This window comes from Vanessa tameamea, chromosome 20 (genome assembly GCF_037043105.1).
Source record: "Vanessa tameamea isolate UH-Manoa-2023 chromosome 20, ilVanTame1 primary haplotype, whole genome shotgun sequence".
Lineage (NCBI taxonomy): Eukaryota > Metazoa > Arthropoda > Insecta > Lepidoptera > Nymphalidae > Vanessa > Vanessa tameamea.
In genome coordinates this window covers 2,872,244-2,896,159 of record NC_087328.1, presented here as the reverse complement: position 1 = coordinate 2,896,159, position 23,916 = coordinate 2,872,244, and the positions used below count along the sequence as shown (strand labels likewise).

At 31.1% G+C, this 23,916-nt stretch overlaps 4 protein-coding genes across 7 annotated transcripts in view; 3 read left to right on the top strand and 1 right to left on the bottom strand.

The window, feature by feature from the left end:
- LOC113403803 (dystrophin, isoforms A/C/F/G/H-like) overlaps window positions 1-23,916 on the bottom strand; it is a 580,208-nt gene that overhangs the window by 228,192 nt on the left and 328,100 nt on the right. The window lies entirely within an intron of this gene.
- LOC113403805 (uncharacterized) lies at window positions 94-14,982 on the top strand. Its single transcript, XM_026644405.2, has 23 exons — window positions 94-270; window positions 427-772; window positions 880-983; window positions 1,220-1,384; window positions 1,707-1,916; window positions 2,726-2,863; window positions 3,244-3,273; window positions 3,346-3,378; window positions 5,118-5,258; window positions 6,215-6,310; window positions 6,925-6,990; window positions 8,007-8,144; window positions 8,737-8,757; window positions 8,877-8,900; window positions 9,257-9,280; window positions 9,826-9,954; window positions 10,870-10,884; window positions 10,953-10,988; window positions 11,084-11,200; window positions 11,382-12,407; window positions 13,163-13,219; window positions 13,909-14,039; window positions 14,825-14,982. Exons 1-22 carry the CDS (start codon window positions 174-176, stop codon window positions 14,025-14,027), a joined length of 3,132 nt encoding a protein of 1,043 aa, XP_026500190.2. The 5' UTR covers window positions 94-173; the 3' UTR covers window positions 14,028-14,039; window positions 14,825-14,982.
- On the top strand, window positions 15,317-18,295 carry LOC135193868 (uncharacterized). Its single transcript, XM_064218121.1, has 5 exons — window positions 15,317-15,372; window positions 16,619-16,799; window positions 17,155-17,238; window positions 17,584-17,741; window positions 18,206-18,295. Exons 1-5 carry the CDS (start codon window positions 15,333-15,335, stop codon window positions 18,283-18,285), a joined length of 543 nt encoding a protein of 180 aa, XP_064074191.1. The 5' UTR covers window positions 15,317-15,332; the 3' UTR covers window positions 18,286-18,295.
- LOC135193861 (uncharacterized) lies at window positions 20,489-22,958 on the top strand. The gene is made up of 5 exons (XM_064218090.1): window positions 20,489-20,646; window positions 20,772-20,894; window positions 21,574-21,697; window positions 22,067-22,224; window positions 22,776-22,958. Exons 1-5 carry the CDS (start codon window positions 20,601-20,603, stop codon window positions 22,934-22,936), a joined length of 612 nt encoding a protein of 203 aa, XP_064074160.1. The 5' UTR covers window positions 20,489-20,600; the 3' UTR covers window positions 22,937-22,958.

The following is a 23,916-nucleotide window of genomic DNA, read 5'->3' as shown; positions in this document are numbered from 1 at the left end:
TTTAATTTCATTTATATTCCTATAAATCATTGTCTCAAGCAATTTTCACGGAAATTTATCATGTATTTATAATAAGGAACGCAATAAACATTGCAGCATTTAGTGAAATCATTTGAATAACACCATTAAGATCTCTAAGAGGTGGACAAAAAACAATAGGCATATTAATAGAGATGCAGGGGGGCTTTGTTGGAGGTATATGCTTCCTTGCCTGTCTGTTATCTTTGGGTGTCAAAAGTCAAAATGTTTTAAATTCCCAAGATCGTATTGGTAAGCTGAATTTAGACATAATATTCGAATCAAAACAGGATATATAGCTATGAATAATAACTTCATAAATGACAAATTTTAGTTACTTCTATTACTTATAAAACCATTGTTTGATTGCTTATTTGTAATATTAAAAAAATATTGGTTTACTGTCAGATGCTACAACTGAACGAGCCAGTCAATCATTATTCTACAGCGATAAAGATGCCCAAGGGGAATTAGAAGCGAGGAGCTCAGCCTATGCTAGTCCAAGTGCTTCTTCAGAAAACGCAAGGGATTATGGAACTAAAGAATTACCTTACAATTATCCTCATGTAGATCATAAATCTCTATTGGCAAAGATTCTTGCAGGGGCAATAACCCCTTATGGTAATGAAACTTTTAAAACTGAACATCAAACTGAGAATTCAGAAGACGATGAGTTGGTTATCCACGGTTTCGATAATAAGAAAGCTAGACCTGAATCCCTTCCTCAAACTGCAGCAAATAACGAACAGTTCGGGTAAGACAGAATAATAAACGACGAATAAATATACTCGTGAAATCGACTACATTATTTTTTACTAACAACAAAGAAAACACTGTTTTATGTGGTCAAATTAATTCTAGCTTTTTATCTTCGGGGTCTGAAGCAAATACTCAACTTATGTCAAGAGAAGACACTATATCTAGATCAGCCCAAGAGGAAGACCAAGATCTAAGAAGCAACTGGGGTGATACGCTATGCTTAATTTTGTTTAATTTTTAACAGTATATTTAAATCAATTTATAATAATTTATAATTATTGTATTTGAAGAATATATGGTCAATTGATAATCTACTTTCACAAATGCTTACATTGAGATATATATATATTTATAAAATACAATCGTTGTGTTTGAAAGTTTATAATGTTAGAGTTTTTTGGAAATTCTTTTTCTAATTACTTATATTTTTTTTTCTCTACAGGAAATGATGCAGGTGCCTTTACAGGTATAACATTTTATCCATTCGATTCCACATCAAGTAGTTTTATATGTCAAGATGACATAAATTTTAATAGTAATATATTTATAGGAGCTGTTTCCAGAGTCATTTCGCAGAAAAATGTTATCATACCAAACACAATACCAGGTACGCAAACTCAAATATGCATATTCAAATATTAATGCTTAAAGTGCCTTAAATTGACCTTTTATTAGGTAAAGTTAAATATATATGGTTCCAGTGAACAAAAGTGGTCATCAATGTTAATCTCAACTATTATTTAAATATAGAATTAGTAGGCTGTAGAGTATATGATGAGCGAGTGGTACATACCCAGATAAGCTTGCATAAGGTCCTACTACAAATAAATTTAGTTAAGTGGCAATACCAAAATACATAAGAAAAAGCAAACATGTAGGAAGACATAAATATTAATAATAAATTAATAACAATCATTTTGATATCTCAGGTGGAGAGAACATCATTGCTTGTACAGAAGAGAACCAAATTCACACACTTTGGACGCCTGTTTTACAGTGCTTGGTTTGTGTGTGCATTAGAGAAGGGTGGTATTTAAAAGCAGTGTGTGTCAGTTGTAACAAATGCGAGGAACCACCACCACCCATGCCAGTTCCGCCGCCATTTATACCAACCCCTCCACCACAACCAGATTCTCAAGGTATTATAGAATTTATTTTTTATACATTTCAATTACAATTCAGACTTCGACTACTTTCTTTTTTAAATAAAAATATAATCATTATATGATATACATGCGACTCCAATTGAATTGCAGAAGTAATTGGCATCGTAATTAATAAAACAATTCTTATTTCATTTTTCAAACAATAAAATCGTTATAACATCATAATTTGTCTCAAAATATCACAGAAAAGTTCCAATGTCATTTTCGCGTTTTAGCTTTTTTTATTATATAAATTTAATTAACGTGCATATCGTATGTTCAAGTATTTAATATTTTCATCGTATCCGCATGATAAAGTATTGTATGATATGCTAGCTGTAAGATACCCGACTGCTGAGTATTCTTCAAATAATTGTTTCAACGTTTGTTAACATACTGTACGTTAGAATGTATCAAATTAATTTCAAATTGATTCCTTTTATGCACGAAGCTTAGTGAGTCTATCTTAATTCTTAACAAAATTATGTTACGCAGATATTAGTATTTATTATACGTACACGTATTAAATATTGTTAAAAGAATTCAGTACTAAACTACTATTATCAATAATATACGTGACAAACGTCTTGTCCTTTGCTTTACGAGTTTTTTTATCGGTTTAATTGATTTAAGTACATAGTTTAAAAAATTTATACATAATGTTCGCTTGTATGACTTATTAAATCTCTCACTTCTTTAATTTAATTCAGCATTGCGATCGTATTTATTAAGATTATAAAGTCTAATCTCTAAGTCAAATCTAATGAAATATATAACGTTTGAATAATGAATTAAAATTGTAGCGTCCTGCGCACCATTACCTGAGAACGTCCCGTTCCAAAATCCGTTGAATCAATGCCAAATATGCATATGCAAGAGAAGTACCAACGTGTTTGGTCAGCCCGATGTTCTGATTCAGTGCGAGGAAAACCCTCAATGTTGTACGTGTTTTAACTACAGTCTTAAAATTAATTCTTTGTGACATTTTCTCCTCATTTTTCTCAATGTTTTTTTTTTTTTATAGCCATACTATAAAAACTTTTTGAACAATTTTTTTGCTGTTATAGTTTAAATATATTTAAATCTGGATGACGTCACAATGTTCGTATGTCATTTTTACGAGACATAGACTTCGTTAATTTTCGACCTCGTAATATTCCCGATGCCTGGAAAATCACTCTTTAGAAGTATTGCCTTTTATAACATTTACTAATTTATTTATTGGTTTTAGTGCAATTGTCTTTGTATGTAATAAAGCGTATTATTACTACCTACATTAGTATTATAGCTAGTAGTTAAACACCACATTTTTCTGTTACAGTACCTCCTCAACCTGATATTAAGCCAATACGTAAGTGTGTAAATTGAAAATGATCAAATTGAACGTTCAATATAATTGTTTTCATTTTTATATTCTTTGCAGCCCCTCCACCAGTGCCGCCCAAACCCTTACCGTGTATGTATAAATATATGCCAATTTTTTCACATAGTAAATAATTTTTTACATAGTAATTATTTGGGTGAACAATATACAGACTCATACTATAAGGAGAGTTTATGCTGTTGTCAGTTGTTCTTCTACTAAACTGTTGTTAAAATTAAAACAACAGATTCGATTAGATGCACACTATATAAGAAAATTATTCTATGAGATTTTCATATAAGATATTTAGTAAATGTATTAAATATATTTAATGGGTATCGACAATTTTTATCCGAAATACAAAGAGATATTTGAATAAAAAATAAAGATACCATACACCTTTTTTATCTCATTCACTCGGAGGACTCTTACTTAAACTTTATTTTAATTTAATTTCTACTCGAATGTTCTTTCCTCTATCAAGCTCTTCCTGTATTTCCTGTTTGCCACCTTTGTAACTAACAATTTTCTTGGATAAAGCAGAATAATAGGATAACCCAGCATTAAGGAAATCATTATGTAGAATACAGATTCTATGATAATTTTATCATCATCATTTAAAAATGTATTACGGCTTGAAATACGATTTGGTTTCGTTTAAAGACCCTCTGTGAGAATTTTGTAATCTCCGTCAAACAAGGATATTAAAGGTTTCTACGGTAAAACCACAAAGATTAATTTATCGGCATGGTTACGGATTAAAACCATATTAGATATTATACCACGATGTTGATTCAGGTAGAGCAATACTTGTTCCTGTTGAACAATTTGTTTGTTTAAATTAAACTCTCAGGATCAACCAGTCCAAATTGAAAATAATCTTAGCCCGTTTATTGAAAAAGTTGATAGACATCACGTAACTATGTCAGTGAAACCGAGCGGTATATAAAATGCTATATCAATTCTAAAAAAAAAAAAATATACTGATAGAATATTAGTAAAAATAAATTCAAAATTAAATTGATATATAAAATGTGACGTGTACTTCTCACGTATACTATCTATTATTAAACAAATATGATAGTTCAGCGTTCGTTAACAAAGTAAAATGTCAAGTAACCACTTCGTTTACCTCGATTGTGAGTTAGCCTATCTAAATGAGCTAATTGACAATATTTAGATTTGTCTTGAATCGTTTAAGTAATTTTCAACGGTTGAGAACACGCATAAGTATAATTCGAAGCATAACAAATTTAGTCTATGAATAATTGATTTCTGAAAACGTTAATGTTATGGCATTTTCAATGACATTGTAATGCATTTATTAAATTTTTTAGTACTCATAAATATAATAAGACTCATATCTCTAAATTATTTCCAATTAAATATTATACATAAATATCGTTTACTTTCCATCACGAATATTTTCTCAAATAAGATTTTTTTTTTTTTTTATATAGTTAGGCAGACGAGCAAATGGTGGGCACCACCGCCCATAGACAATGGCGCTGTAAGAAATATTTACCACTCCTTACATCATCAATGCCACTCACCTTGGGAACTAAGGTGTTATGTCCTTGTGCCTGTAGTTACACTGGCTCACTCACTGCTGTTTCGCGATAGTATATCTGATGCTTCTGATGATCACAAAGCTTACCAAGTATATTTGTCTATCCATGATATTTCAAATTCAATTTAAACTTATTATTTGCCAAAAATCGAAATGTATGCAGGATTGTAAAATTAAAATATCAATGTTGGATAAGTCTGATATATCTAACACGTGTTCGAATTTACACGTAAAAACTATATTATATATAACGCTCACACAGTGCCACTCTGCGAGAGATATCCACTGGACATGATATTCCCGCATCCCTTAGAAAAGTGTACGATTTGCAAGTGCGTCATCGAAGCGAAGCCCTACTCACCACCTGAGAAGAATTTAGTCTGCATTCCAGACCCTCAATGCAGTGAGTAAAACATATATTAAACCTACATTACTACTAACCTACTACTAAACTAACCTAACACTTGGTGGTAGGGCTTCGTGCAAGCCCGTCTGGGTAGGTACCACCCACTCATCAGATATTCTACCGCCAAATAACAGTACTCTGTATTGTTGTGTTCCGGTTAGAAGGTTGACTGAGCCATAATCACAGGCACAAGGGACATAACATCTTAGTTCCCAAGGTTGGTGGCGCATAGGTGATGTATGGAATGGTTAATATTTCTTACAGCGCCTTTGTCTATGGGCGGCGGTGACCACTTACCATCAGGTGGCCCATATGCTCGCCGACCAACCAATGCCATAAAAAAAAAAATATATATAATATAATCACACATTGATCTTATCAATGTTAGTTATAATTATAGACACTGTAAATTAATATCCAAGCGATTACAATTATTGAAAATCAATCAATGAAACTAAATTGACGCGAACGACGTGCAAAATTTTTACTTACCCATTACTGATTTTCTATGATATATTTGTCTATCCTTACCTGAAAAGAGAAGAAAATTCATCTATTAGTTATGTTTGATAAAAGATTGTTCCAAAAATCACGCTTCGTTAAGATATAATATTTATATGCGCAATTATTGAATCTTGTTAGATCTCTGTATTATTATTTTTAGTATTATCAACTCTTAATCCGTAAGCATAAAACTAACCTTAAAATTATTGTACAATGTCAGAAAATGTAATGCGACTTTGATTGAGATAATTATAACTTTGAATACACAGACGTATCATATTTGCGTATCACTGTATGTCGATATCGAACATTTCATAAGTGAGTTCTGACAGAACAGTCAATAATCCAAACCAACTAAAAATATATGGCAAATACAAAGGATATAAATAGATTAAAAAAAATAAAAGGCTTTGGTTACATGAGAGTTAATAAACATTGTCATTTTACAGATATGCCTGACATCATACCGTTACCACCATATCCCGACCCCTCACCACCACCGGCGCCACAGCCGCAGCCATTTATACCACCGGATATTGAACCAAGTGAGTCATTTATTTTACATTTTATTATACTAGAAGCAATAGATACAAGAAAGATAGATAAAAATAGACACGTACAATCATATAACATACGAGTATATATGTAAACTATATTTAAAACATATTACACAATCTAAAGAATATTTTGAAATTATTATAATTGGAGATGCAAGTTTGAATTGAATTTATTTAAAATAAAAAATGGTAGAAACAGCTACAGTTTGTATAAAGGACTCATGTGTGATAAGCCTTATGGTCCATAATAAAGATGAACTTTGAGAGAGCTAACCTTAAGAACTACTAGTCCGATTTGAAATTTTTCTTTTGCATTAGATAGCCAGTTTACTAAGAAGGGGAGCAGTAACCATAAGCGTCAACTAGTCTGGCAATCTGTAGGCAAGTACTTATAAAGTGTATGAAACAGGCTTTATGAAAAATTAAGGCGGAAGAAACAGTGAGACATGGCTAGTTAAGATCAGTTGAGGTAAATAGACATCCTCTGACTGAACACCACGAATTTTGGAATGTGTAGTTTAACATGGACACAAGGTTTAGAAAAAAAAGATTTTAGTATGCAGCCAACAAGATAAACATTAAAAAATGATTTTTCTTTTCAGTTCCATGGCCACCAATAGTTCCAAATATACCGAAACCACCGAGCCCTCTCCCTGGACCTCCGCCACGTGAGTAACTAACATAATAAGTAAACAGTGTGATCTACTGTTCCCACTATTTTGGAGAAATTTGATGATGTTATTTTCGTAATTGATTTTTACCGTTTTCAAAGAAATGTCAACTGTGTAGGAGATGAAAGAGCTAATGTTTATGGACAGATACCGAAAATACTCTCTATACCTTTACTCGTAAAATCCATTGGGACGGCAATGCACAGAATCAACAGCTTTACGAGTTTTCCAACCGTCAACATCAAAATTTCGTTGCATAACTGTTCTTTAACGTAAAAACTCATTCGCTATTTGATTTGCCCAACCCGGAATTTGAACTCAGGACCTTAGAATAGAATAGAATCTTTAGCTTTAAAAGTATTCCATAAAAAAGCCGCCGATCGTATTCAACGTAGCGACTATTCTAAATAAAAAAAAATCAATTAACGGATATGATCTGTCATTATTGTGTTATAAAACGAAATCGTCATCTTGACAAATTGCGAAATTTGTGTAAAACAAATAAATAATTATGACCTACATTTAACCAAATAAATAACACGTTTGTTGAAATTCGCCGTCCATTTACCCAGCAGCCGAATTATTAGGTTAAGTGGTCACTACCCAAATACAAAGACACATAAGACAACGATACAAATAAATAAATACATTTTAATTGAAGGTGCTTTTGAGAAATTGAACAAGAGAAAAGACCAATACTTGAGTATCTTACAATCTTTTGTATTAAAAAATAAACTCAAGTATGGTCACCTGTTGGTACATGGTCAATATTGGGGCTGTAAGAAATATAAATCATGTCACAAATACGCCTGAAACATTGGGCGCTAAGATGTATGCCCCTTGTTCTCTTTCTTACACTGCTTTAATCACTCTTCAAACCGGAACACAAAAATACTAAATATTGCTTTTTGACATTAGAATTTATGATGAGTAGGTGATACATGCCCAACCGGGCTTGCACAAAGTCCTAACATCAAATTACATATTTTTTCATTTTAATTATATGTTTACAGATGAATCATGCAGGCCCTACCCACCAGACCAACCCTTCCAGCATCCGTGGGACGAATGTCAAATATGTGTATGCAGCGAGATCTACGGAATTAACGTCATAAATATTGAAGTGAACTGCTATACGAAACCAGCTTGCTGTAAGTATCTAACATTGATTGTTTGGAAAAAAAATCGTTACAAAGAACAAAAATATTAATTGAAATGTAAATAAATTAATACAATCCCAATGTAGAAGATCTTAATCACATCCCAACAGAATGTGCCAAGAATAAAATAGAATGAGCTGCAGCAATTACCAAATTAAATATGAATCCGATAGATATCGGTGTTTCCCAAAGTCTCTTAGCAGAACCGACCACACTATCGTCAAAAACTATTTATGATATTGTTCTGGCACACACGCGGCCTCTAAAAATATAATTTATGATATAGCTAATGAATACACACGTAATTTCTAGAAATAAATTGTAATTATATTGTATTAGACGAATTGTATAAGAACATTGAGATTGATATGTTTTATATAAATAAAAGTTCCTTTAGTTAAAAAAGGAATTAAATTCAAAATTGTGGTTAATCCATTTCTCACTTCGTTCCACTTTCCTTATATAATTAGTGGACATCCACATTTTAGACATTTGCATCTTTGATATAATCATTGGTAAAATATAAAATATTGTAGATGCTCGATGGGTTTTCAATGATTAGATTTTTTTTATTTTATTTCAGGTATCGAACCGCCTATTTCAGGTAAAATGTTATAATTTTATTTCTGTAATATTTTTTCTCACTAAATTTTTACATTCTTCTTGGAATAAATATATTTTTAAAATAACGTTTATGTACACTATGTAATTTATTATTTTTAGATCCAAACGCATTGCCATTCAATCGTAAGTTTTTTTTTATAACATATTTCTTTGTGTAATTTTGTAAATAATTTATATAAAGTATTTAATGTATTTTCAGTTTCCTATAGATTCCGATTATTTAAATAAAAATGCGAGAAATTTTCTTTTTAATACAGATATATACGTATTTTAATTAAATTTTCTAAGTATATCAGAAGTTATATCTCTTTCATTAAAAGACAAATGTGGTTCGAAATTACAAATTATTTCACAATCCGAGGTAATACTAGTTGTTGCTGTTTGTATTGGGATTTATATCAATGGATCATTTAAATATTACATTTATTAAAAAGTAATTATGGCATATTTGAAGACAAATAAATACTTTTTTATTTCAGCTGGTCCGCACGTAACGACTCTAGGTTTGTATGGAGATATTCAAATTTTCTCATAAAATTTATTATCAGTATTTCACAGACAACGTTGTGTTCTATAACTGTTTCAAATAATACGGTCATTACATTTATCACAGCAGTATTTCATTTTTTAATTTATTTATTTTGTCATCAAAAATATGCCTGAACATTTCAATTAAAGTTTTAAAAATGTCCAATGCCAAGCAAATTAAAATGATAGAATCTTGGAGCCATGATGAACCCAACAAAAAAAAAACATTAAAATCGATACATAAACAAAAAAGTTATACCAGTAAAATAAATAAATATATTTGTGCAGACGGATTGACCACTTTCTCTTTTGTTTAAGCATCTCAATAAAATTACATAACAAACCACTCTCATAAAACATATTTAAATTTTCATAATATATAAAATCTTACAACTGAACAACTAAAATACATCTGTACTATTGAGGTTTACTAATTAGATTTCTAAGTAACAAAAAAAAGACACATTGAAAATCGTCGTAGAAATGTATGTGAACTTATTTGAAATAATATTTTTTCCAGATCCAATATGCGAATACCAAAGTCTGTCCGTTGACTTCATACATCCTAAGGATGTGTGTAAGATCTGCCATTGTGAAATGTTTGGTAATATGATTGTCCCTATATGCAGACCGACAAAAGACCCAGGATGTGAGTAAAAATATTCTTATTTTAACGCTAACTTTTTTGGGTTGGAACACACCTGCGCGCTGGAGCGAATTATTATATAAAAGAGACTTCATTTGCTCGCACAGATGTGGCTGTAACTTTTCAGACGATTCCGTGTCGTCGTTTTTGTTGAACTATGAGGCGCAAGCTTTATCATATCATGTTACAAATATTGTCTCTTAATCACAAACTTTAATCTAACGAATTTAGAAAATACTTGAGAAAAAAAATAATAATAAAAACAATATAAATAAAAATTATATGATTATCATTTGTATTGGTCCAAGAACTTGAAGTTAAAAACGGGTAAAGATTCGAAACGCAGTTATTTATAAAAATAAAAGTATTATGATATAAAACCTTCTTCGATACCTTTTTTTTTTGGTTAGGCATTATGAAAAAAACGTCTCCTAAATTATTAGTATAGATCTATTATTTTTCTGCCCTACAATAATTTCATAACATTCCCCAAAAATGGTACGAAGTACCAACATAAAAATATTTATCGTCGCCAAGCGGTACCAAGCAAATAAAGTAAAAATTTACGGCGCGCAAATCGACACGACCGTCGAAATTGACAAACGAGTCGAAAAAATAGGTCGCGCCGCAGCCAGTATACAATCGCCACAGGTGTCATTAAAAGCGAAAACATGGTGCGGAAATTTCGGAGACGAGTAAATATCGAAGCTTGGCAGGCCTTTATAGCAAACGTAATAAAGGCAAAGGGTCTAGCAATCGATGGCCAATCATCGTAACAATCAAGCGAGCAAACCTCCATTGATTGACCGCGGACTAAGTGTATTGCTTTCTCAACGCCCATTTGTCGACCTGAACCCCGAGGGTACCGATTCCAATGGCTATTTATGTTTGTTTTCATTGTTGTGTTATTCGTTTCAGGTAACGTCGGGCCTGGTAAGTTATTACCGTGAAATAATTTATTTGTATCGTAACAAATAATAAACATTCGTTCCTTTTTTTAGGTAAGCCAAACATACATAAAGATGTCGTTTACATTGGTAAGTGGAATATTTGAATTCGTATCATTTTTTTTACGATGGTTCTAAATAAATATATGATTATTTTAATCTAAAATTATGTTGTTTTTTTTTAGAACCAAGATGCCGGTACCGAGCTCCACATGAAAAGTTCGTCATAGACTGTCAAGTATGTTCGTGTCAGGCAGTCTTCCAATATGTCATCTCCAGATGCAATCCAATACCAAACTGTGGTAAGTATAAAAAGTTTTCTATTTTCAAATAATTATTATTCTTTTAGTTTTTTTTTTCAATATATACTTTAATATTAAGTGATAAAAATGTAAACCAAATCTTCTAATTGTATATTGTATTTTTTTTTCTGATGCATAAGATATAATTATAAATTATTGATATAATGTTTTCTTTGAATAGGTGCGCCATCTTATCCATTGATTACACCAGAGGGTAACGCTGATGCTTTTGCTCAGTCCTTCGCTTCATCCAATGCACAAGGTTCAGAAGCTTATTCTGACGCATTAGCGACAGCTATTGCTCAATCAGGAACTGCCAGCTATCCTCAACTTATCAACTCCGCTCTATATAATCCTGATGATATTTTCATGAAACCAGCAGGAAATTTAAATTATTCTCCTCATCCTGGTAGTATATCTAATGCACAAGCCCATGCTGAAGCAATAGCAAATACCCAATCTGGTGGGTTGTATGGTAACTATCCTATGTATCCGGGTAGTAGCGGTCAGTCTATTGCACAAGCTGAAGCGTCCGCAAATATGCAAACCGATTGGTTATCACCTTTTGGTCCATTAGCCGTTGTTCCCGGCAGCATTGCTCAATCAAACACGCAAGCTCAAGCTGAGGCGATAGCTAATGCACAAAATATTGGATTATATGATAATTTTCCTTACAATATCGGAAGTCAATCAAATCCGCTGGCTCAGACAATACCAAACGCACAAGTAAATGAATTATCCCCTTATGGTATAAATCCTTATACTGTTGGAGGTAATAATCAAGCTGCAGCAGCAGGCTTATCTCCAGCTAACAACATGTTTCCTTATATGGTTTCGGGTCCAGCGCAATCAAATGCGCAAGCTCAAGCTGAAGCACTAGGAAATACCCAAGGTAGTCAATCTTACGCGCAAGCACAAGCTGAAGCTAATGCAAATGCACAAGCGAATAATTATGGGCAATATCCATCTTTTCCCTATTTTCCGAGTAGCAACCAAGCCTCCCAGTTGAATCCTAGTATATATGGCTTCCCGGGTAGTAGCGCAAATACTTTACATCAACCTGGATTTCAAGGATGGGACAGCTCATCACAAGCACAAGCTCAAGCTCAAGCACAAGCACAAGCACAAGCGCAAGCAGCACAAGCGCAAGCAGTAGCTAGTGCTCAAAGCTTAGGACAATCATTCGCACAAGCTCAAAGCAGCGCAAGTAAGTTAATTGAAAAGTAGTAGTAATAATAATTGTTTAATAAAATTATTATATATATTTTTTAAAGTTAATAAAAATAACTTGAAACCGTAAAGAGTAATATAAATAAAATATAAATGAAAAATCTTTATTAATTGTAACATATTAACTCCCAAATTCCATTAACAGAACATATACAGAACAAAATGACTTATAAGCTTTAATATCATTACAAGAAATATGCGTTACCAAAACAAAACGATAACCCTGAATTATGGAGTCACGCTGGAATGTCCAACAAAATATACATGATTTGTAAAATTTACAAGAGTTTTTAAAACAATTTTAATTAGTAATACCTTGCCGGTCCTGGAATTTTATACAAGCCCGCCTCTGTAGGTAGCTCTCATTATATATTTTGCATCTATAAATGAGTATTGTTATATTATTGTTTGCAAAAAGTATAATAACTTAGATCGTATAGTCTAGAGACCTTACCAGAGATAGGTGAAAAATATAAATATTTTTAAAAGATATGAACACTTTTCTGACTAAATTTAGCCACGATGAACACCTAGGCAAAAGCTCAAGAGATATTATAGCTCTGTTTTTTCTTCTGGAATATGAGATATCGCTGAGATGATAACCTGACACGACCGGAGACTCGCTGCGCCAACGAAATAGGATCAAGAACTTTATGTTACTACTCCATGTCAGATGACAGCAGCCCAGAGTACACGGAATTTTGTTAAATTTGTGATTTTTGTATTTTTCAGCTGCACAAAGTCTTGCACAGGAATCTATTCTCACGGGAAGGCCATTAATAAAATCAGGTATCTTTTTAAATTATCTGCATCGTTATGTGTTTTGAAAATTTTAAAGTTGAAAAAAGAACGTGCGATGTTTTTTTAGAGTAATTCATGTTAAACTTTTGGTCTACTTTTTAACAAGCATAGCTCTGTAAAGCCCTTGTGAGCCCTGTCAACTTTTGGGATATAAATTAAAAATATATTACTAGGGCAGATGGCGTGCGGATCTCATGCAAATTCTATTTAATCAAACTTCCACTGACTCCCTTAGGTCGGAGCTTACTACTTATTGGATTTTTCGTACACAAAGTATATTCGAGAAAGAATTTCTTAGGACGTTCGTCCTTGGGTAGTTCATATTTTTTATTACAACAGCACAAACTCTAGCAGTGCGTAAAGCGATGTAAATGAAAAACGTCGGTCAAGGTCGCGTTTAATTAAATATTCGTGGTCGTGATGACCGTGAAATATTTTTTTAATCTGTTCGACAAATAATAAAGAAGAACGTTCAATAGTTTAAATTGACAATTATATATAGAAAAAAAATATATTTTGACTCTGTTAGGGAGTCAGTAATTATTGGCTTTAAATTATGAAATCATTTTAAAAATATACGATGTTTATTAAATTATATAGAAGTAAGAACACATCCATCACACAATATTATCTGGTCACCCATCACCTCACTACTCAACATTACAAATATTTTATAGGACCAGGCCTTTGCCAGTACGACGGCGACAAATATCATCTCAACTGTCAAGCTTGCTACTGTTTTAGTGACAACATTGGGGGCCTTTACACTTTATGTTTGGGCAACTCTTGCGCGTAACTCGGATCAAAGGTTTAGGTTCTAAATTCAAAAAATTCTGTTTTATTTTTAAATTAAGCAAATACTTATAAAAATATTTCTGCTTTCTATTGGGATTTGACAATTAGAAGCAAGACATATTGGTGGTCGCAAAAAAAATGTCAGGTTACAAATAGAGACACAATGATTGATCAATAGAAAATTGGAACTTTTCCTAATTTAGAGGTTAGAAAATATTCCTGCGCTACAAACCTAAGCTACGAATGAGATATGCTCTAGTAATAGTTCCATTCTTTTAAACTTGTACCTGGATTGACTTCGGTCAGTTGGAAGAGCTCTACTATAAACAAAAGGAATATGGTATACTCTTGATTATAAATAATTAATAAGCAGATTGAACACCAGTTTAACTGAAATTGAAAATTTGGATTGGACTGTTTTTTTAGGTGTTAAGTATAAATTTTATAAATTGTTATTTTACAAAATCGTAATTATAACATTATAAATCAACTATCTTTATAAGGCCTCTACGTCAGATCCCAATATCACTTACAATATTATTTTCTGATTCATTCACCACTTTACTCTTGTCATCTGACATTACCTGCCACGTCTTAAATAAAAAATAATGTTCGAAAATTACGATCTTCTTGATCAGCAACTAGAACAACTACAATGTAAAGTACTTCAAGACCATTTTAAATAACATCATTATTTACAAAACGATCAAACAACTCAATGTCAAAATCTGCACAGTACATTTGGAAAAAATATATATTTAAATTTATTCAATTCTAATATTGCTTTTATTTCAGCAGATATCGGAGAAGATGATATGCTTACGGCGGAAAAATAAAAAGTTCAATTCAATTAGACAATACGACCAAACAAATATGAAAAGGAAATGTATACGATCTTGACTACAACAAAACAATGAATAAGCCAGTAATAAAAACGGTTTCACGATATAATATGACGTTTTTTTTTTGTAATTTATTTTTACCATATGCCTTACATGACACAAAATCTAATAACAGGGACTTAAGTCATGACTAATGTCTTAGTTGTTTTCCATAATAATTTTCCTATTTGTTTTGGCTAGTATGATATTTTGTATTAAGAATCAGTGTTGGCAGCTAAAATTTTTTTTTTTTTGTATATACAGGCGACCAAAGATACGCAATATAGCAGAATCGATTACGAACACAATTTTAGAACAATTCGTATTATAGGAAAGCAATAAAAATCTATCGGTAGAAGTTTTATATTTCTCTTATATTTAACGATAAAGATATGTTTTTTTTTTTTTTTTTCGTTGAAAAAGATATGAAAAGAATGCTTTGGATTGTTTTGCTCATAATTAGTGGTAAGTGTTTTAATAAGGCCTCTCATAAAACTGTGGTTTATTGTGGCAGCTTTTTGTTCAAAAAATGGATCTGAATTTTCATATTATATTTTTCGAGGATCGTTTAAATGTAGGTTCATTAATAAGACAAAGACGAATAAAACATTATTAAATATTATGATGAAACGATTGAATCAACTGCGCTAGTAAGTACAAATTACACAAAATAATAAGGAAGGCAAGAAAAGTATTATAAGCATCTAATTAATTACAGAAGGAATTTCATTTTTAACTTAGTTTAATAGTATATCCAAATTAAAATGAACTACATGAATTAAATATTGTTCTACTTCGATTTATTTAAATTTAATTTCGTAAAAATGACTATATATAAATGATTGATTGTAAAGCAGCGTCTCCACTAACGAAAAATTAGCAACAGAAAATGTAAGTATTAACGAAATTCAGATATATTATAACGTTATAAAAACAGAGCTTAAATTTGATAATTTAAAACACTAATACGAACGCAGTTAGTAAATTTTATGTGCATAATTCCGAGTTCTTGTCCGAATGCGCATTTAAATGCAAATGTATGACTGTAACTCATTTCAGACCTCAAACCGCTAATACTGTTATAGTAACTAAATTTGTATGATTTAAATTTGTATTTCTTTGTATTGGGTTAAATATATGTGTTTTAACCGAAACTAAAATGCTGCTGGCATTCTTGCCACCATTCCACGCGGTCCAGATTTACACAGTAATTATTTTTAATTCATCATTCATCAGGATTTATGATAAAAGAAATAATGATATGATCATTTTTTTAATTTTAGTTAGATAACAATCTTGAGCTAACAAATTTATCGATTATGGTACCCGAGTTACATCATCAGTAATAACTCTCCATCGTATTTACATATATAACAATACTCTGCTTATAACAATTATTTGTAAGTCATTCATTTCATTCATTCATATCATTATGATATATTGAACGCAAATATTTAAATTCAACCAAATATTGTCAGTACAACAATATTACGCGATATCATTCATAAATATTATTAGACAAATTTTATTTTCGTCCCCAATAAATGGTTCTTAGGTGTAAAAAATAAACGATCAAAATATATACTCAAAGATATTACGTAAAATAAATATAAATTGATACTTAAAGGTCTAACGATCAAATTATTATCAATAAAATATGTCCAAGATAATCCCATGTCACGGTGTCATTGAAATCGTTACAATTATTCAGTATCACATTGCCAAGAAAATGGTCTCACAACTCATGGCTTCAAATATATTGAAGAAGTAAAGAATGTAGCGGGCTTTGGAGATGCCCAGCATAGAGGTCCTCAGTGGTATGATTATGACTCCAAATCTCCAGGAGAAAGCGGTAGCTATTTAAGGACTAGCGATTCTGATGATGAATCGAGGTAAGTTAATTTAAATTTGAAAAAGTTATTGCATAGCCATTGCAGAGCTGCTTTACACTAAGTTGGTGGATATAAGAGAATCGTATCTGATGCCTAGAAGTTTTCTTACAAAAATTTGCTTTCTTATAGAAAAATAAATACTAAAAATTAATAAAAAAAGTTTTACATCTTCATAATCACAATTAAAATTACAAGTTGGCTTTGAAAACATGTTAATACGTTTTCATTTATTTGTCATGTTACTACCTGTAATATGTATAAGCAGAAAGTTTTTTTCTTGTTAAATTTTGTCTTAAACTTCAGTTTAGAAAATTATTATGATAATATTCATAGCAAATGTATTTTGTATTTTTAGTTCATTATCAGCAGATTCTAGTAGCATCTCATCGAGCCAGTCCTCTGAAGCATCTTCAATAGAAACTAATGAAGATCGAAAAGCGTAATTTTACTCATTAATATTTTGTTTTAACTGAACTTCTGTTGATTTTTTTTATACATACATTGGTTGTCAGAATCTTATTTAATACTAATTAATTTTTTAGAGTTCTTTCGCTGAGGACTCGCGGAAACATTATAGCAATGATTTTTTTAAGCACTATTTTTCGAGCGTCGGCCATTAATGCAATTTTGAAAACCCAATTCCGAATTAAATTACATAATTTGGTTTAACCAATGGCATTGCCGCTTTTTGCGAATAATTAAATATTCAATAAAATGGTACTTTAATGCAATATTAACAAAAAGTATCAAAGTGAATTCTTTTCTAATGAACTGTTAATTTCAGAACTAAAACCTATCGAACATGTACGCCTTGTCCACACGACATGATGAAAAAGTACAAAAATTTTGGAATCAAATGGATATGCAGTGGCTATCAACGTGCAAGACGTTCTTTTAAAAGCGAATGCATGATGAGGTACAGAAATTGTCAAGACGGAACAAGTAAGCCTTCATATTAAAATTTTAAAATTTACCAAACGCCAGTAAAGTTAGTCTTGAAATGATAAATCGGCAAAACTTCATACTAAAGATTGTTTTAAACTAGTTCGAAAAACTACCGAAGTCAAGTAATTTTATTAAGCAATTGAAAATGTCAAATCATTGAAATCATTTGTTTAAAGACATAGATTTTTCAAACCAACTGACCAAGCAAATGACGGATGTATAAAACATGACCAAAAATTTAGAAAAGACAAGGATGACATAAGAGAAGATACTGTCTTATGACGTTTTATATTTATACAATAACACGTTATATTTAAATACATTAAATATCATTTTTTTATATCCCATTCAAGAATATAAGCGCTCTAGAGCTCAATTCACGCTAGCTTATAACCGCGATGAGTAATTGTGGGAATATGCAAGTAGGTTTTTCTATTCATGAGATTTTTTTTCAATTTCAGTGTTCGTGAAACTGTACGATCATCGCTGTAAAGATAGTCCGTATCACGGCAGACACTGGTTTTATATTTATAAAGTATAATGTTAATTACGATGAGGCTTTTATTTATTTATAATAAGGTACTTAAACTATACAATATCAGAAGACAATATAAAATGAACAATATCGATGGTGTTATTTAATATTAGTATTGGATATACTTTGACGATTTTAAATATAGCCTTTTTTCATATTTATTGTAATTTATTGTGTGCTAATTGATGCATTCATTCAACAAAAGCAACACACTCAAACTTCACCCAGCACACCCTTGTCGCATATATGTAGATTTGAAAGACAATAATTGTATGACGTATCTATTTATCAAGATGAATTTGAAGTATTTTATTGAATATAATTTCAATTGTTTTCAATGTGAATACTACTAATACTAACCGAGCCGTAAGTCCTCTTAACATACATTCGTATTATTGAATAATACTCGAAATTCTTCAAATAAACCACAGTTCCCATCTCCTTGGAGCGAACACGCCGAAATCATGTCTTCGACTGTTGACGTAATAGCGAAACATTTCGATTATAAATAACGTAAATGTTGATAAACGGGAAAATTAAAGAGTAATTCATCGGCTTATAAATAAATACTTTACTTGCAGTAAAAAATCTTCTACCCCTGCTCACCCAATCTGTTCAATTCATTTCAAGTGTCAGGGTGTTATTATATATGTATTATAAACAATATCATAAATTGTATCTGTCAAATATATTTTAAATTTTAGATCAATTTAGTTTTGTGGTTAAATTCTCGTTTTGCTGTTGAATTGCAAACACCACAAACACAATTCCCACATGTTCCCAAATATCAAATTATTATTCATGGCTGAACGCATAATTTGTCACTGTTCTACGAATATTTAGTTTTATTTAATAGTTTTGTAAATTACGTTCAGTTTTATTAACGGTATCAAAAAATAAGCTATTTTTATAAAATTTATTTTTATTATTATAATATTATTTTAAAATATCACTTTTGGAAATACGGTCTTTAACATTTATATTTTCGGAATCATTCAAGGCTTTAAAATTCATTCTGCATTGAAGTCAGATGGGTATACTGATGCAGTTTAATTGCAGTCACTGACGAGTAGCGTGCTCGTTAAAGGTCTTTGTGGAATATTTCGTAAATTTTTGGATCTGAAAAAGATCAATATCGCTCTTATAAAGGTAAAATAAAGTAACGTCCATAACGACCATCATCCGCAACATCAAACACTACAGCTTGGACGAAGTCTTCTGATGATAGTTATTTCTCCAATCGATTACAATAAAGGATCTAGATCGTACATCTAGATATAATATAACGTATCAATCAAAAATCAAATCAAAATATACTTTATTCAATTAGGCTTTTAAAAGCACTTTTGAATCGTCAACCTATTCTACCGAAGATTCTACCGAAGAACCGGTAAGAAACTCAGTTAGTTACTCTTTTTCAACATCTAAAAATACAGTTATGTTAGTTAAATACAATTATATATGTATGTTATATAAACTGCCTGAAAGTCAACAAGCATTATTAAAAATAAGTAGTGTTTTTCTAGATTCATAATTCTTATATTTCTGTGTTATCCATTACGCAATCATATTGGTTTATTCTTGAATAATGACTTTATAATATTCTATTTTGATTCATCATTAACTTACACGATGTTATCTTGTATTCGATGTTTGAATTTAGAACAAGGAACTTACACTATGAATCAGAATAGTCAAAAGTTTTAAAATCATAAAAGCAATATAGAAATAATATCAAATCGCTGTTACTTATATTCTTTATATTTTAAATATAACTGAACTGTCGAAAACATTACAAAGCATTTATTCATAACAATTTCTAATGTAAATTCGCTCAATCACTTAAACTGCAAAACAAAATGGTAGAACAAGAATTTAGTAAGATAACCGACCTAAATGGGCTTGCACAAAGTCCAAGAAATAAAAGTTACAAGTAATTCAAACCCGGAAAGCCCTTCTTTTATAGATAAAAGGTGACGTTTACGCTCAAGTCTATCAACATCAGAAGAGTTAAAAGTTTATCATTGTAATAAAAGATTATATTTCCGTTTGCTTTAAAATAAGAAATAGAGGATGAATCTCGTATATGCCAGTACTTTCAGACACCAAAGCGTTGGCAATATGAAATGGTTATATCGAAAAATTCAATAGGAAAAAGTCGAATGGAATCTCAAGTCACACGAAATGAAATACCTAAAGATTGAATCAGAAATTGAACGTTTCGTAAAACTGTTATATTGAAAAGCCATAAACGCTGCTACTAAACGGATTTATGATTTTTCCAGTTTAAAAGAAAAAAATATAAAAAAAGTATTTTTGCAATGGTGCAATTTGTTTCTTCTGACATCATAGTTTTACTATTTTTACGTATGCATAAGTTACTAACTATTTATTGAATATTAAAATTTTAGAAATTCTATTTTTCTTTTGTTTTTGTTTTATTTAGGTTTTTACTGTAATCTGTATTTGCTAAAATTATTTTCATTTTACAGTAGATGTCGCTACCGCTTTTGTTCCAAGCGTTTCCGATATTAGAAATGATCTTAATGGTGTCGACACTAGAAGAAAGAAGAGCAAAAAAGATAGATCCACATCATCTTCAGAACAGGCCAAAGGTAATTTCAAATAAAAAGGTCACATAATCAAATTGCAATCAAAGAGTTTTGATTTGATACTGCCTGAAAATACAAAAAAAGTTATGCAGGCACATTAAAAGAACATATATGAGACATAACTGGCATGGACAACGCGTCAACTTGTTATTGGCATGTGTCCGTAACCACAGTTTGAGAGAAACACCAAAATATGAACTAAATTTAAATTTGTTTAATATCGATGCTTTTAATTCTATTTTTAGTAACCCTACGAGTATTTCAGCAATTAAAATCTGTGAATTTGTTAGTGATTCTCTCAAACTGATTTAGTCATACTTGTTGAACTAATTTTGATTTAATTTAGTGTGTAACAATGGGGCCGACATATAGGCTGCCTATAAAGGCCCCTTAAAAATACTAGAATAAAAAAAAAAATACGCGTCTGTAAAAATAAAAATATTTTTTTTTAAAAAACCCGATCCAAAAATTTACGTTATTTAAATTGCATTGTATTAATGAACAACGCTAGTGATGACTGGAATTTATTTTAGCTGAAGTATATGATTATTAGACAAAATAATATTAATTAAAAAATTACATGTAAGTTTTGAGAAGACATACGTCCAAATGTCAATTAAGTTCATGATTAGAGTAACAAACAACGAATTAAAAAAAAAACTAATCGATACCACTGAATTAGGAAAAGACAGCAAGAGTTCGGATAAAGAAAGTTTAGATCTATCGTCTCAGGAATTCACGAGTTCATCTGAAGATTCAAAAGGTCGATCAGATAGACCGAAATCATCGGATGAAAGAAGAGGATGGTAAACATTTACGACTTATAAATTCCAAATAAAATTACCCTAAAAAATTACTACACATAAAGGTACTGATAGTAATTGCGTGAACGATTATTATTAACAATAATATTTAAATTATAATAATAATAATAAACATAATTAATGAAATTATTATGGGCGTTGTAAGACCCAACTATGAGGTTTCTTTAAGTATATATTGCGTAAACAACCATCTTTATGACATCGGAGTACCAACCCCACCTGAAAATTTATTATTCCCAAGTAAAGTTGACTATTGACAGCGATTTTCGGTGAATCGAAGTTTAGTAAACATAAAAAAATCTAATTAGGTATCAAAATGACTTAGTTCCATTATTTATTTACGCAATACAGGAGAAAATGGCACCGAAAGTGTCCACCATGCCCGGAAGACATGGCGAAGAAATGGCGAGACCCAACAATCGAATGGATCTGTGGAGCTTACCAGAGAGCTCGAAGATCCTTCAAAAGCCTTTGCATGATGCATTACAGAAACTGTCAAGACGGAACCAGTTAAGTAGTTTATTAAGTATATCAACCGCTATGCAAAAGAAATTATTATCTCCCAGTATTTCATTTGGATTTGGATGATAAGATTATTTATCTAATAAGTTAAGTTTATTGACCAGTCACTTATTCAGTCAGAAATATTTGACATGTCTGGTGTTAGACGATTATACATAATACGAGTAATAAATGCTGTTCTAGCATATTCCTAAATAAATCAAATAATCAAACGTTATGTGAATGAAACATTTAACTACAAGTATTTCACTCAAAGCTACAATTAGAAAATTATATCAAATTTTTTTTTCTGTGATCGTTAATTTTATCTTTACAAGTAACTATGACAACCGTTTTTTTTATAGTATATTATGGAAGGTAATTGCCACCGCCCATGCGTTGCCCTTTAAGATATATATTAGCTCTTTTTTTGAAGGTTTGAAGTCGCATCGGTTCGGAAAACGCTGGCTGTCGTGCGAGGCAGAAAGTGCCTTAAAAATCGCGCTGTTGTTGCTATTTTAAAACGGTTTCTTTAATTGTCGTTTCTTTATTCGCATAGTGTTCGTCAAAATACACGATCAAAGATGCGCGAATGACACAGGCCGCGATCAGCGCCGTGGGGTTCATTTCTTCTACGATTATAAAGTACAGTTGAGTGAAGATTCGTCAGAGAGCACTGGAAGCTCCAGTAGCTTAACCGATAACATCTCTGATTGGTAACAGAATTATGAATATGACGACTAAAAAACCTTTACAGGAATGTTTAAATTTAATAATAATTTAAATATTAAACGTTGATATCTCGAAAGGATTTTTTTATTTTATTTTATTGTTTTATTTTATTTCATGTATTAAAGAAATTTGAATTTTGAAAGGTTTTGATATTTGTTTTAGGTCAGTAAATTTAATCTTATCATTACTGTGTTATTTTATCTGCCTTGTTGGTTTGGTAACTAGGCTTCAGATATAAAGGCTACATGTTCCAATCCTAGTTCACAACAAAAACTTGGTGGTTATTTTTTAGTAGTTTATTAAAATAATAGTTTTACAAGCTTTCACTCCAGATACAGTTGAGAAAGAAAACTAATCAGGAGAGGGAGAGTTTATAGAGACATATTCATAAATAGTAGTTAAAATAGACAACAAATCAAAAAAAGATTCAGAAGAGTTTCAGAAATAAAAGAATCACTGCAATAAGTGAGTAAGAGTGAGTACAAACCTGAAAAAAAGTAGGAGTTCCAAGCAGACGTAATAGTTATACAGTCTGCACTATTATTATTAATGAGAAAGTAACTCTATCTGTCTGTTGCTCTTTCACGGTCAAACCACTGAAGAGAATTTCATGAATTTGATATGAATCAATTTTAAAACCCAAAGAAGGACATAGATTACTTTATCATGTCAAACGCCAAGTAATGAAACGCGAGCGAAACCACAGGCGATATAAAAGTATTATAAATACCATTACAGCTCTCAGACTAGAAAAAAATTAAAAGCCTTTTATTAATGGCGACGTCTACCTTTACGCAGATAAGTATTTTTTACATATATCTATTACATCTCGCTGTCATAAATCTATTATACGTCACAACTACATTAATCGTGTGATGTAAGCAATTTGTCATCGAGACGGACAGACAGACATACTACAATGAAACGTTAAGTGCAAAACGCAAGCCAAAATAATAGTACGCTTTCAA